This window comes from Centrocercus urophasianus, unplaced genomic scaffold (genome assembly GCF_019232065.1).
Source record: "Centrocercus urophasianus isolate 14NV4802_14NV808 unplaced genomic scaffold, USGS_Curo_1.0 seq_16, whole genome shotgun sequence".
Lineage (NCBI taxonomy): Eukaryota > Metazoa > Chordata > Aves > Galliformes > Phasianidae > Centrocercus > Centrocercus urophasianus.
The window spans coordinates 6,590,941-6,603,222 of NW_024884711.1; the positions used below are offsets into that span (position 1 = coordinate 6,590,941).

Consider the following 12,282-nt stretch of genomic DNA (forward strand, 5'->3'; position numbering starts at 1 on the left):
ATAGAAATGCCTTCCTCTTTCCAGAACATGGCTTCAGTCCAGTCCTCTTTCCTCACCCCTTCTCACTCCCTTCCTTTTCAGTGCAGTGCAGGACAGGGCTAGGACACAGCAGATCATCTGTAGCTGTTCTTTATTTTGAACAAAGTTATCTCCTCCCTTTTCTTCCTTTAGTCTTCCCTTGCATCCTGCCTTGCACATCCTCAAGCCTCCTCCTGGCTCCAGCTCTTTCTTAAAGATATCTGTGCTTAGGTGGCGCTTTCCCCTCTGAAGGGCTGAATTTTGACTGGGTCTAATGCTGACTTGCACAGGGCAGTTCATGGCCACTGCACTCAAACCCAGCTCTGCTATTTTGTGTCTCTGTGAAGTTCTCAGAGGTCACAGTTCCTCATTAACAATCCACTTTTGACTCCAGTTACTTACAACACAACTCATTAATACAACAGAACCAAGCAAAGAACACTGCACCATCAGTAGTTCTACTTCCTATAAAGGCAGGGCTTTTCAGCTTATACAGGGTTGATCAACAACTAACAACTAACCAAGGATAACAAGTGTCTTCTTTTAACATAACCAACCCTAGCCTGATACTCAGAGAGCATGCATAACTGCCAGGCTTAAGGTCAGAACTTGCTGCAGTCTCATCCTGAAGACCAAGCCAAACTCTGTGAGCAGGCACCAGAAAGGTGTTCTAGCAAAAGCTGCTCAACTCAGAGTAGTACAAAGGGAAAGTATTTACAGCTGGAAGCTTCCTGCAAATAAGTTTCTTCATATCAATTCTTTACATCTGAGATGAGAGCTCCTGTCAAGCACTCAAATAACAATCTACATTTCCATTTGTCTTGGTTTCCTCTTGCTTCCTGCCAAGAATGTTTCCTTGGGAGTTAAGAACGTCCACAAGTCAGTTGCTGAAGTGCATTTCAAATATGAAAACCTACACTGTTCTGGTTTTGGAGTTCTGCTCCAGAGAGTCAAAACCTTCACACTTGTCCAAGCAAGAATTGCCAGGAACCCAGTTTAGCCACACTCTGTAAGGCCTCTGACCACCCTGACTTCCCCACGCCCTCCCCACGCCCTCAAAGAACTGCTACGTAAGAACACCACTTTTATCTCATTAACAAGGCTCTTAATTCCCTTTATTTTAAAATTTTATGTACATATGAATGATCTGTATAATGTACACTCAAATATAGAAAGTTTTTATATACTGGATAATGTATAGAACATTTCACAATTACACTAATCTCTTACATAACATGTCAACTTGAAGTTTTTTGCTGAAGCTTTTTCAGTTTGGTAAAGCCAGTTATACATACGAATGTCTAATGCTGTTTGATCTCAGGGAAATAATGTTAATGATTAAGGACACAGTGAACCAGGAGAGGGACAAACCCTTTGGAAGTCATGTTCAGTGGGGAGTGATCGTGTCCGACTGGGAAGAGAAGGGGTGCCTTTTTAGTGGGGGTTGGTGAGGTCAAAGTGATTTTAGCCCAATTCCTCTAGACTGTAGCTCAACTCCAGTCATGCTATTTCATAAAATATAAAAACTAGGAAAGTTTGATTCACAGTCTTGTAAACAAATACAAAGGAACAAAATGTGCTTACGTACAACAAGAAAAAATTCTTGTGTACCCATTTCAGCTGATCCACAGAGTGCTTTCTTACGTTGCAGTGTGATAGAGTCACTGACAACTTTTTCCTAAAAAACAGTCATAGAAAAAGGAATAACACTGTCATTAAACACTTGGAAAGGCAGTAATTTCACTTCAACATCTTGGAGGAAAACAGAGTTCCTCATCACTGGCCAGTCTGCCTTTGTGTCTCTTTGATGAGAGATTCTAGTCCTTAGCTGATATCTCCCACTTCGTTGTCTACCGGGGGCGGTATGTTGGGCATTACAGATGACGTCGTCCCTGCAGTGAGATAACCAGCAACTCCAGGGCCTTTTGGAAAGAAAACAGAACACCAGTGGTTAGTTTCAGTTCTGAAAAGTGATAAAACAGCCTAATTTTAGACTCTGTAATCTTTGCAGGTCCCTTCAAACAGAGCCATTCTATTCTAATTCCCCCTGGTAACACAGATGCGTAATCCAAGTCAACCAGACAAGCATTTGAAAGGTTTCTTTTGGATTCTTTGGGCTCTAGGGACACAAGGCGTTAAGGCAGTAGTTCCCTCAGTCATTACGTGGGGCAGCCTGCATAAAGCATTCTCAGACTCGCTCAGTAGGTAAAAGAAGACAACAAACAACAGCATTATCCATCTCATCTTCCACCACAGAAGGGGCAGGAAAGAGGAGGTGGATTTCCTAAACCATGGAGAGAAACCACTGCAGAAGTGAAATGCCTTTGGGCACAAGTTCTACTACTGGGAAGGATTTCCCAGGCACTTGCAGGAAACAGAAGCACAATGTGCTGCTGCCTTACGGCCAGGCAGAACGGCCCTGCACTTCTTTAGGGCAGCTCCTTATGCCACTGCTTAAAAACTCAGCTTCACACTGCAGCCGTAGCCCCCCACCTCCTTCTCCCTCCCCAAAGCTCACAGTTAACACTTAGTCATAAGGAAACATACAACAAACAATGAAAACTTGTGCTGCAGCAGGAGGTGTTTTAACAGTGATTCTTATCAGATTGACGACTGTAGAAAACTGCCAGCTCTCAATGTGTTTTTTCATCAATAAGTGACCGACCTGCTATCCAGCATACAATGCAGATCTTTGACATAGTGAGTTCTGCTTGCTCCTCTGCTCTCCCCATAAATCACCCTCTCTGATTTCTCGTTTCCTCCCTTCATTCCCCACCCTCCCTTCCCACACTACAACAAGGAGCCGGAAGACCGGAGCATGGTTTCTCTCAAGACAAAACAGTCCTACACTGCTGCTGCAAAAGCAGGAGAACCGAGCAAGCAGCACCACTGCTAAGGTGATCCCTGCCTTTGGAAAGGGACTCTGAGCACCTCAGTGGCTCCTGCAGACAGAGCCAGACCCACTCATAAACAGCCCAGTGCAACAGTTCCACCAGTGCTCCTGTCCCTCAGGCTTTTCCATTACTTATTATTTTCCATACTTCAGGAGTTCAATTCATCCATAATAACAGCAGGAATCAGCACCTGCAGTTTTTAGTTGCCTACTGCTGTGTGCAGAAAGAAGGCAGGTTTGTCAGTGTTTTTGTATCTGGGAACACACGTGTTAATTCTGTGGCATGCATCTGTTACTTGGAACGCAGCAAATGCAGCATGCATTTTGCATGATGGTATCTACCTGCTTTAGAGAGCTACACAGAAGTTAGCAAGCTGCCTGGCAGAGCAGATCTAAAGCCCACTTCTCAGGTGAAGGGGACTGCTGCCAGTTAGAAGGGAAGGAGAAGAGACACCTGAGGGAAGAGAAATAAGCAAGGGAAGTTTCAAGGGAAGTGCAAATAGCAAAGCAATTTGAAGCAAAGGCAGAATATAAGGTGAAGCAGGTCAAAAATAAAGCCTATAGTTTGGTTTCCATCTGTGGTTTGCGTTTGTACAGCGCTTTCATTCTGTAGTTGCAAGCAGTTAATCATCAAGCAATCTAAATGCAGCACAGTTTAGAGAGCCACACTGCCCCCAGTCTGAAGCCTGACAATTTCTGGTAGAAGCTTCAGCCAGGCTTTACTTCACATTTTTAATTCACAGTATTTAAGAAATACCACAGAATTCAGCACCAACCACATGAAGCATTCAATTCTTCTTTGTCAAAGTGGCATTAAATAGTAGTGATGCAATATACAGTAAATTTCTGCAAGAATCAGTGAACTCTTGTTCAGAGCTGAAGTATTCTTTTGTGAAATGACGTAAGAGTTATTGGCACATAAGTATCTGCTTCTATAATCTCCAATTCTAGATTTTACAAGTTCTTGCTTCATTTTCTCAAAATACATGCCAGTACCTCACAAGAAACTTTTCTGTCTATACACTCATCTGATTTTTACCTCCTTATTTCAGCTGTGCTCTTAATCAAAAATTTAAAATCAAGATTCCTATATTAAATTAAATGAGAAAGTTCCATGCAGCATTGGAAGCCATCACAGTGACCTGTCACCAAAGACTAAGCCCATAGCTGGGAGGCTAAACTGCCATGCCATTACCAGCAAGAAGTTCACATTGTCTGCTTTGTGTATCAAAGAAAGGTGTGAGTGCTCTTCCACACCATCAGTGAGACCAGTGGCATCATGGGGCACAGCTCCAGTCCTGATGGTACCAGTAGGGCACTCACCTAGAGCACACCACAGCTATGTTCATGTGTGCTGCAAGCTCCATATGCTGGCATGAGGCCATTCCCACCAAGGAACATGTCTTCAAGCTCAGGGCTGCTGGCATTCAAACTGTTCTGAGCTATGACCACAGCCTGTACACTACGCAGCATAATTCACAAGGCAAATTAATATTGTTCACCTACTTGAAGTATCACTGCCTTTCAAAGTCTTAGTTCAATTTTGAGGAGTTTTATTCTTGATCCCCCAACACCAACTTCAGAAAACAATCTGCTCTAAAACCAAAGTAGGCTGATCCTGAGAAGGAGTGAGAAGTTGCCCTCATCCATTAGATCTGATTAAATCTGTCACTAGTGTAACCTGCAAGACTTGTTGGTGCCCAGACTACATTTCTCATTATTTTAAAAGTAGGTACAGGAAAGGCTATCCAGAGAAATACATTCTCTATCAGAAGAAAATGAACTCACTAAAAATGTTTTTAGAAACTTCAGATATTTATACAGCATTCAGTGTTCAGGCCGAGTGATGGCACGAGATACTGAGGATAAGCACCACCTCCAGAGTTAAGTGTGACAACTGAGTTAACAGTTCAGTATGATTCAGGACCAAAAATAGGAAGGGGTTGTTCACCTGTGAGGTATCCAGCTGTTTGAGTCTCAGAAATGAACAAGTCATGTTTCTGATCTTTGAAGGCACTCCACACAGAAGAACGAGACAGAATTTCATTTACCTGTAGAATTTGAACATATGAGGGCAGTGAGTGACATTCTATGGGAACAAACTTATTTCCTAGAACTAGAACTTCCTGAAGTGATCACCAAATACCAATAGGCTGGGATACAGAAATCACAGATTTACAAGGAGACTGCAACAATTTGTTTTTTTTTTTTTTTTTTCCATTTGAACTGTGTGTATATTTAATAATAAATATTAAATATTTATTTAGTAGCCCATAAAGAAAACTCATTTAGTTCCTTGACTTTCTCCCTCATCCCACTGTCAGGCAAAAAGAAAAAAAACACAACACTGCAAGCATTTGTTTGCCATGCATCTATAGCATAAGGAGAAAAGGACTTTTGCAAGATAAGGACAAGTCTTTCCTGCAAGTAGGCCTTAGCTTTGAAAAGCATTCAACAAGGGCATGAGAAAAGGACTTGAACCAATTTGCATTTACATCCATAACTGCCGCAGTTGTCTGCAGAAGCATTCATCAAGACCACAAGAAAAAAATCAATTTCTAACAACAGTTCTGAAGACATGTCAGTAAAGCAACAGGCAGTCTGCAGAATAGTTCTTGCACTTGGAATTTGTGTTTTTACCCAGTGCTTCTCTCTGTGCATTGAATCGGTGCCTCCTCCACAGGAAACCAAGACTGACAAGCTCTAACAAATCATGATTTCGTAGTTATTCTTAGTAATGTTTTGGGTGGAATGATGCTCATGAAAGCCATAACAATCCTAAACAAGGGATGTTCAGTTGGATGTTCCATACACAGAAAACTCAGTTCAATGCTTTTCAGTACGCACCTGTTCTCCATACTGTAGGCTGCGAGACATGGATTTCAGAGCTTTAACAATCTGAGCTTTTGTTGCAGATGGGCTTTCCAGGTTCTCAAGACCAATACCTTCAAGTAGTTTTAGAAGATAAGGGACCAAATCTGCCTTCAAAGCCTGCAAACACCCATAAACGAGTCACCTTAATATGGACTAGGAAGCTCCAGATGTTCCATGTTTTACATTGTTGTATTACTTTTTTTGTGTGAACCAGAAGTAACAACAGCTATTACAAAGCATTTATTTAGCTAGTCGGTTTTTCCTGAGCCTCCCAAATACAGATAAGCAACAGCAAAAATACTAACCAACAATCCTGCTCTGCGTAGGTGCAGGTTCCATTGAATTACACCTCTGCTTCCATGTTATGCTTTCTCAGCAGACAAAAGAGAATGCTACTGTAATACAAGAAGCTTCAATGCTTGGGCAACACCTTTGACCAGATCTGCATTTTGGATTCCTGACTTTTTTCCAACATGAAAAGCATATTAATTAGGTGGCTTTCAGAAGGTCTCCTGGACACCGAGTTGAATCATAGAATCATTTGAGTTGGAAGGGATCCTTAGAGGTAATCCAGTCCAACTCCCCTGCAGTGAACAGGGACACCGACAGGTGCACCATGAGGTGCTCAAAACCCCATCCAGTCTGACCTTGGACGTCTCCAGGGATGGGGCATCCACCACCTCTCTGGGCAACCTGTGCCAGTGCCTCACCACCTTTACTGTCTTATGTCCAGTCTAAATCTCCCCTCCTTTAGTCTGAAACCATTTCTCCCTTGTCCTATCACAACAGACTCTGCTAAAGAGTTTTTCCCCTTCTTCCCTACAGTCCCTCTTGAAATACAGAAAGGCCATGTTCCCATCCATCAGTACCTCCAAGCCTTTTCCAGCAGGGCTGTGCTCCATCCCTGCATCCCCCAGCCTTCACTGATGGTGGGGGGTTGCCACAACCCAGGTAAAAGTCCTTGCCCTGGTATTCACTGAACTTCCTCAGGTTCTCCTAAGCCCACTCTTTGAGTATGTCTAGGCCTCCCTGGATGACATCCTGTCCTTTGGGCACGTCAACTGCAGCACACAGAATGGTACCTCTGTTCCTATGAGCAGACTTGATAGCCAAATATCACATCTCTACAGAATGAGAACATACTTACTTGGGCTACCAGGTCATTTTGTTCCTTCTGAAACATTCGATTAAGTGCTTCACAGGCCACACCAATTACATCTGGTCTCTTTTTCATTCCATTCATAAGAGGGCTAATGGTCTCAAGTGATGCCATCGCTCGAACACAAAGCTATGAAGAAAGAAATCAGAGCACTTTATGCCAGATCCAGTCAGACACCTCTAAAGTTTCCACAAGAAATAACGTTTCCTTTATCCTATCAATTCTCCATCCGATGTTCCCAGCATGCAGTATTTACAGTCAGAATAACACCCTTCTATGAAAGTGATACAAATACTCCAACTACACTTTTCTGCCTGAATGCTCAGATGATTCAGTACCTCGTTGTCAGACAGTATGTGTATGACCCGAATGGCACTTTTAGGAATGGCATTGTTCTTGTGGTTCATAGCTTGGATTATCTTGTGAAGATGACCGAGGGGAGGGACTTGATCAGCTAGCTGAGGCTGGGCACTGAATAGGCACACAGTTGCTGTGGTAATGGTTTCTAAGGTTTCTCCCTGTAGGAAAAAAAAACAAAACCAGAAAATATAACTCAGTATAGCCTTACATAAGTAACATTTCTCTACTGTTCCACCTTATAGTATACACTGCGTTCCCAGTGTTTGTATCACGTGGCTTTGCACTGAGACTTAAAGCAAAAAGTTCAGGAGAATGCAATCAGCTCCAACAGCAAGAGACATCCACTGAATCTCTGGAGCACAGATTACATGTTAATTACCATTAAGTACCATTTTCACTAACTAGAGAACCTGATGTTTGGCTGCAGCCTATGTATGCACAGCAGCACATGCTAAAACATCCAGGAGAATCACAACACCGTAATGCCTCTTAAATGCTTTGGAAGTTTCTGCAGTGCACAACAGCACTGACACACGCTGCATTTCGCATGCTTCCACAGACTGCCACCATTTGTTCCTAATAAAGATGTCTGTTCTGTTCAGTGTGCAATTTAGTTGTCTCCCTGCAGATGTAAGCTAGAAGCTGTCTGAATGCTGTTTAAAAATTCAGTTAATATAATTAAGCTGCCAGCTTGAAAAATAGTCTTATTTAAACTACCTAACGTTAGCTCTTCTGCATTAAGCTAATTCTTAGGTGGGAACCTTATTTAGGTCATATAATTTACACCATCAGAGTGGGAAATTGGAGTTGCAGAAGAACACTAGAATTGTGAAGGCGTGAAAGTTATTAGGCTGCATCAAACAAGTGCAATTTTGTTTGGATGGCCAGTCACCGAATAACAATTCCTTAAGTCTTGTCATTACTCTAACATAAGCCTCTAAGACTTAGAGATACTTCTGTGGCTTCAGGGACTTTAAAATTACTCATACACAGAACTTGCTTAAGCATACCTACTCATCTCTACATTGAGCAGAAAACAAATCATTCATGGTTCAAAGAAGGTGTAAGAATCAAAGTTAATCAAATACTAAAAGACCAGTAGTGTGAGATTACTAGACAAACTCAGAGTAGCGTCAGAAAAACAGCCATCTTACATGAGGGTTATTCTTCTCCAGTAGTTCAGTGAACTTTTCCAGCAGCGCAATGAGAAATTCTCTTGGTTTCCGTAAAACCCAGGCCGGCTGGGCAATAAATATCCTTAAGAAGACTCCTCCCACTGAAAGTTCACCATCTGCCTCACCATACACCACGGCAAAGTCTTCTGGCAGCTGTTAAGTCACAAACAACAGGGAGTTATTACTTTGCAAGGAGTATTTGCAAAAACAGTAATTGTTCCTGATAGACCTGGCACAATGGAGCAGTTCAGGACTGTCTCTGAGATTCAGTGTGTTATTACTGTTTCTGAACACTGACTGACTTTCCACCTGTTAGTTTACGACAGCTACCTAATAAGTCACAGGACTTCTTCCAGCAAACTAGTACTCCCCGGGGTCACTGAATTACTTAAGTCTTAGAACGAGCTGAACTGTCAGAGAACTCAGAGTATTACTGGCAAAAATACTGCTAAGTGTCTGATTTCCAAATACAAGCAGAAGTGAAAATTAATTTAGAATAGTCATTGCAGCTTTGAGTTCCTGTTGATGCTCTGAGAAAGAAGAAAGCACATAAACAGAAAGTGACAAACATTCACGTATTATCAGCTGTCTTATAGTCTCCCTGAGGAGATCTCAAGCAGAAAAAGTACTTTTACCTTCCAGTTAGTGTCAGGGTTGTCCCTCTGAAGTTTAAAGTGCCTATAAAAAAAAAAAAAAAAAGAAAAAAAGTATGTTTTAAAGAGCAGTAAAAAAAACCCAAAAAAAACCACCACCACCACCTCCACTCTTCCTTTCCTGCTGGATACCATATCAATCTCCCTCCATCATTTGTAAGGTAGTTCCATTAGTTTTTAAATCCCATTCTCCTCCTCCCAAATCTTGTGGCAGTGCAAGTTTCACTAATATGGATTGCAAAGATTCTACTTCTTACAGACAGAGCTCTGTGATAGTTTCTGTAGTGACTCTGGTACAGACATGGAATTTGCCATGGAAAAATAACAGATTTCATTTCATTGGAATGAGCTGAGAAGCAGGCGAAAGCTGAACTGTTCCACGTATGCAGGGTGGATCAGCAGTCTCTACTCTGCAATTTGTCACATACTAAGAGACAATACATAAAGTCTACGTTTTCTAGGTTCCAATTCCAGTAATTCATGGCTATGTCAAAACTTAAACTCCTATTTTGAAACGTTATTCACTCTCATACATGCAAAGAAGGCTCTGAAAACAGAAACAGAGGCTGGATACAGCGCAACTACTATCTGAGTTTACACATAGTGTGAAATAGTACAATGGAAATACTGAGATTGCTATCAGTTTTGGCCTGTGGGCATTTGGTTTTCCATCTTCCCCTTATTATGGAGCAGAACTCCCCAAATGTCACTCTCTGGTAAGCCTTGAAGGTAGTGTGGGAGTGAAGTATGGCCTCTGTGCAGCATGGTTGTTGTTTATCCTGTGCTTTTTCTCTAGGACCTCTTATGCTCCTTTTTGTCTCTCATTTCTTCTAACATTTGCCATATGAAGGAGGAACATTTTGTTGCCATTCAGTATCACTAAGAGTGTCTCAGCTGAGGACACAGATAAGCAGCAGGTCTTCACATACTCAAGCATCATTTCTCGAACTGTTGTCGATACTTTCTCCCTGGAGTTGTCATTCCAAATTAACTCTGGATTTTCATGAGTTCCCTCAAAGATATGAACAGCAGCTTCGGGGTTGTCTCTCATAGCATCCATGAAGACTCCAGGCAAAAATTTCATCAGCATAATCCTAACCTAGGAAGGATGAACACAACTGACCTTTAGTAAAACGTAACACCTGAAACAAATCAATACTTACTGACAGAACAAGTTGAGAACTCAGGAAGTGTGGCTACAGAACAGAACAGCGCTGTGACTTCAAACAGTGCTAGCTAATGTAAGGTTTGAAGTCTAGGTATCTAATGTAGTCATTACAAATGGAAACCAAACTGCTTATTAACAGAAGTGTTTTATTCGCTGTAACTAACAGCCCACTTAGAAATTAAAAGTTAACTGTTTTTTGAGAAAAATAGCTTCCTCTTCACATGAATGTTTAAGTCGCAGAAGAATTGATTTCGTTCAGTCTTTAGAGAGGTTGGCACTGTCAAGATAAGAGTTCTAACCAGAGCCGTTACAATCCTTACCTTTGGACCCACCAGCTTATCTGCAGTCATTTTGGCAAAGAGCTCTGCTGTTTGGGCTCGGACCTGTGGATGGGTTGAGTTGCAGAACATATCTAGCAAGTAGATTAAAGCACCTGTACAAAGAAATAAGAGAGCATTCGAGCTTTCTTCTAGTCACAGGTAGCATAAATTTACTGATTTGACCACTGTTACTTTGAGTCACGTTTCAGAGAAATGGGATTTCGATTTACTACTGTACCTTTTGCCATGGCCTCTTTAATTATTTTGGTGCTAGATGTCAACGCATACAAGGTTTCAAGGACGAGCTGCCGACCTGCCAAGAAAAGAAGTATTATTAAACTACACAGCAAAGTTCTTAACTAATCAAAGAACTCGTGAGGAATTATCAATCACACATTCTCATACAGCAACTTAATGAATGTTTACTACCTAAATTCCCTAAAACAGTCAATTAAATTACATGCAATTCAAATACAATTTGAATATCTGAAATTCAGATGCTTCAGCTCACACATTCAAGGTAATAATCAGGTTACTTAGAATGGTTTCAATAATCATCCCTGCTGAAACAGCATTTTAACACTGCAGTTAACAGTAAGCACAGTCAGCTCCATTCAAACTAGTTTTAGAATTGGAGCACTTTGCCCTGCAAGACTCCAAGAATTATACAGTACATACTTGAAGGTAAGGAATGCAGGAGTGCCAGTAAGTTCGCAAGAACCATCGCTTCAGCAATGTTGTTCACACATTCTTGGTTACTTGTTACTATGTTCACTACCTGTAAAAGTGAAAAAGCAAGGCTTGATTACATTCCAGCTTTTCAGACATCATTAAGAAAACGCAGTGCATGGTGAAGCAACTTATTAGCCAATATACAGCCTTTAATCCTGACACCAGATTGATTTATGTCAGATAAGAACGGGACAAGGACACAAGCTGTAACTTGTTCCTCAAAGGAGCTGCCTGACAGCTTGGACCCCAGGCCTTGACATGTTTTAGATGCTACTCTTCACAGCTACATCATCAGGCTGACACATGCTGATTGGCTGTCAACTTTTTGTTGCTCTTTTGTTTGTTCATTTTTACCTCCAGAGCCAACTGCTGCACCTGGCCAGCTCCATGAACACGCAGAAGGGAGAATATCAACTTAAAGTGGCCTATACATTCACATTCTGAACCTGGAAGAGATCAAAAATGATTCACTTCACATTTGCCCAGACATTCACTGAAGGCCATCCTAAGCCCACATTTGACTTGCAAAGAGATGGTAAAGAATAGATGCTTATGTATAGTCAAGTAATTACAGTAGTTCCTACAAGAGGGCAACTACTGCAGAATTAAAGCTAGCCTCCACAAAGTCTCGGGTCAACAGTATTTCAAAAGAGTAGGATACTTCCTCTAAGGCAAGAGACTGCATCTGTTTTTGGATTGCCTAGTTCTATGCATTTTTACAAACAAGGAAGTTCACTTATTTGAAGTATCGCTGGTTCACCAGTACTTCTTGTCCTCACATACACTTGTCTGATTTGTGCAGCTCACCTTCTTGCTGTCTGCATCAGTAACAGCTACCTTTACAATTATAGCTGCAACATACAGGTTATTCTCTGGCTGGGTTCTGTATCACTAGAAGCCATAAGTGTAACTCTAGTTGCTGTTAGAACC

General features: G+C 41.6%; 1 protein-coding gene across 2 annotated transcripts in view; it reads right to left on the reverse strand.

Moving 5' to 3' along the window:
* Nucleotides 1-1,106: 1,106 nt before the first annotated feature.
* Nucleotides 1,107-12,282, reverse strand: part of DNAJC13 (DnaJ heat shock protein family (Hsp40) member C13) — a 51,703-nt gene continuing 40,527 nt past the window's right edge. For both annotated transcript variants that reach the window (XM_042816841.1, XM_042816840.1), the window contains 12 exons: nt 11,707-11,798; nt 11,299-11,398; nt 10,859-10,933; nt 10,621-10,733; nt 10,062-10,231; nt 9,115-9,157; nt 8,459-8,632; nt 7,283-7,462; nt 6,933-7,073; nt 5,759-5,902; nt 4,863-4,962; nt 1,107-1,940 (listed from right to left, as the gene is read on the reverse strand). In XM_042816841.1, the coding sequence (XP_042672775.1) occupies nt 1,843-1,940; nt 4,863-4,962; nt 5,759-5,902; nt 6,933-7,073; nt 7,283-7,462; nt 8,459-8,632; nt 9,115-9,157; nt 10,062-10,231; nt 10,621-10,733; nt 10,859-10,933; nt 11,299-11,398; nt 11,707-11,798 (1,430 nt within the window). In that variant the 3' untranslated portion in view covers nt 1,107-1,842. The remainder of the gene's footprint in view (nt 1,941-4,862; nt 4,963-5,758; nt 5,903-6,932; nt 7,074-7,282; nt 7,463-8,458; nt 8,633-9,114; nt 9,158-10,061; nt 10,232-10,620; nt 10,734-10,858; nt 10,934-11,298; nt 11,399-11,706; nt 11,799-12,282) is intronic.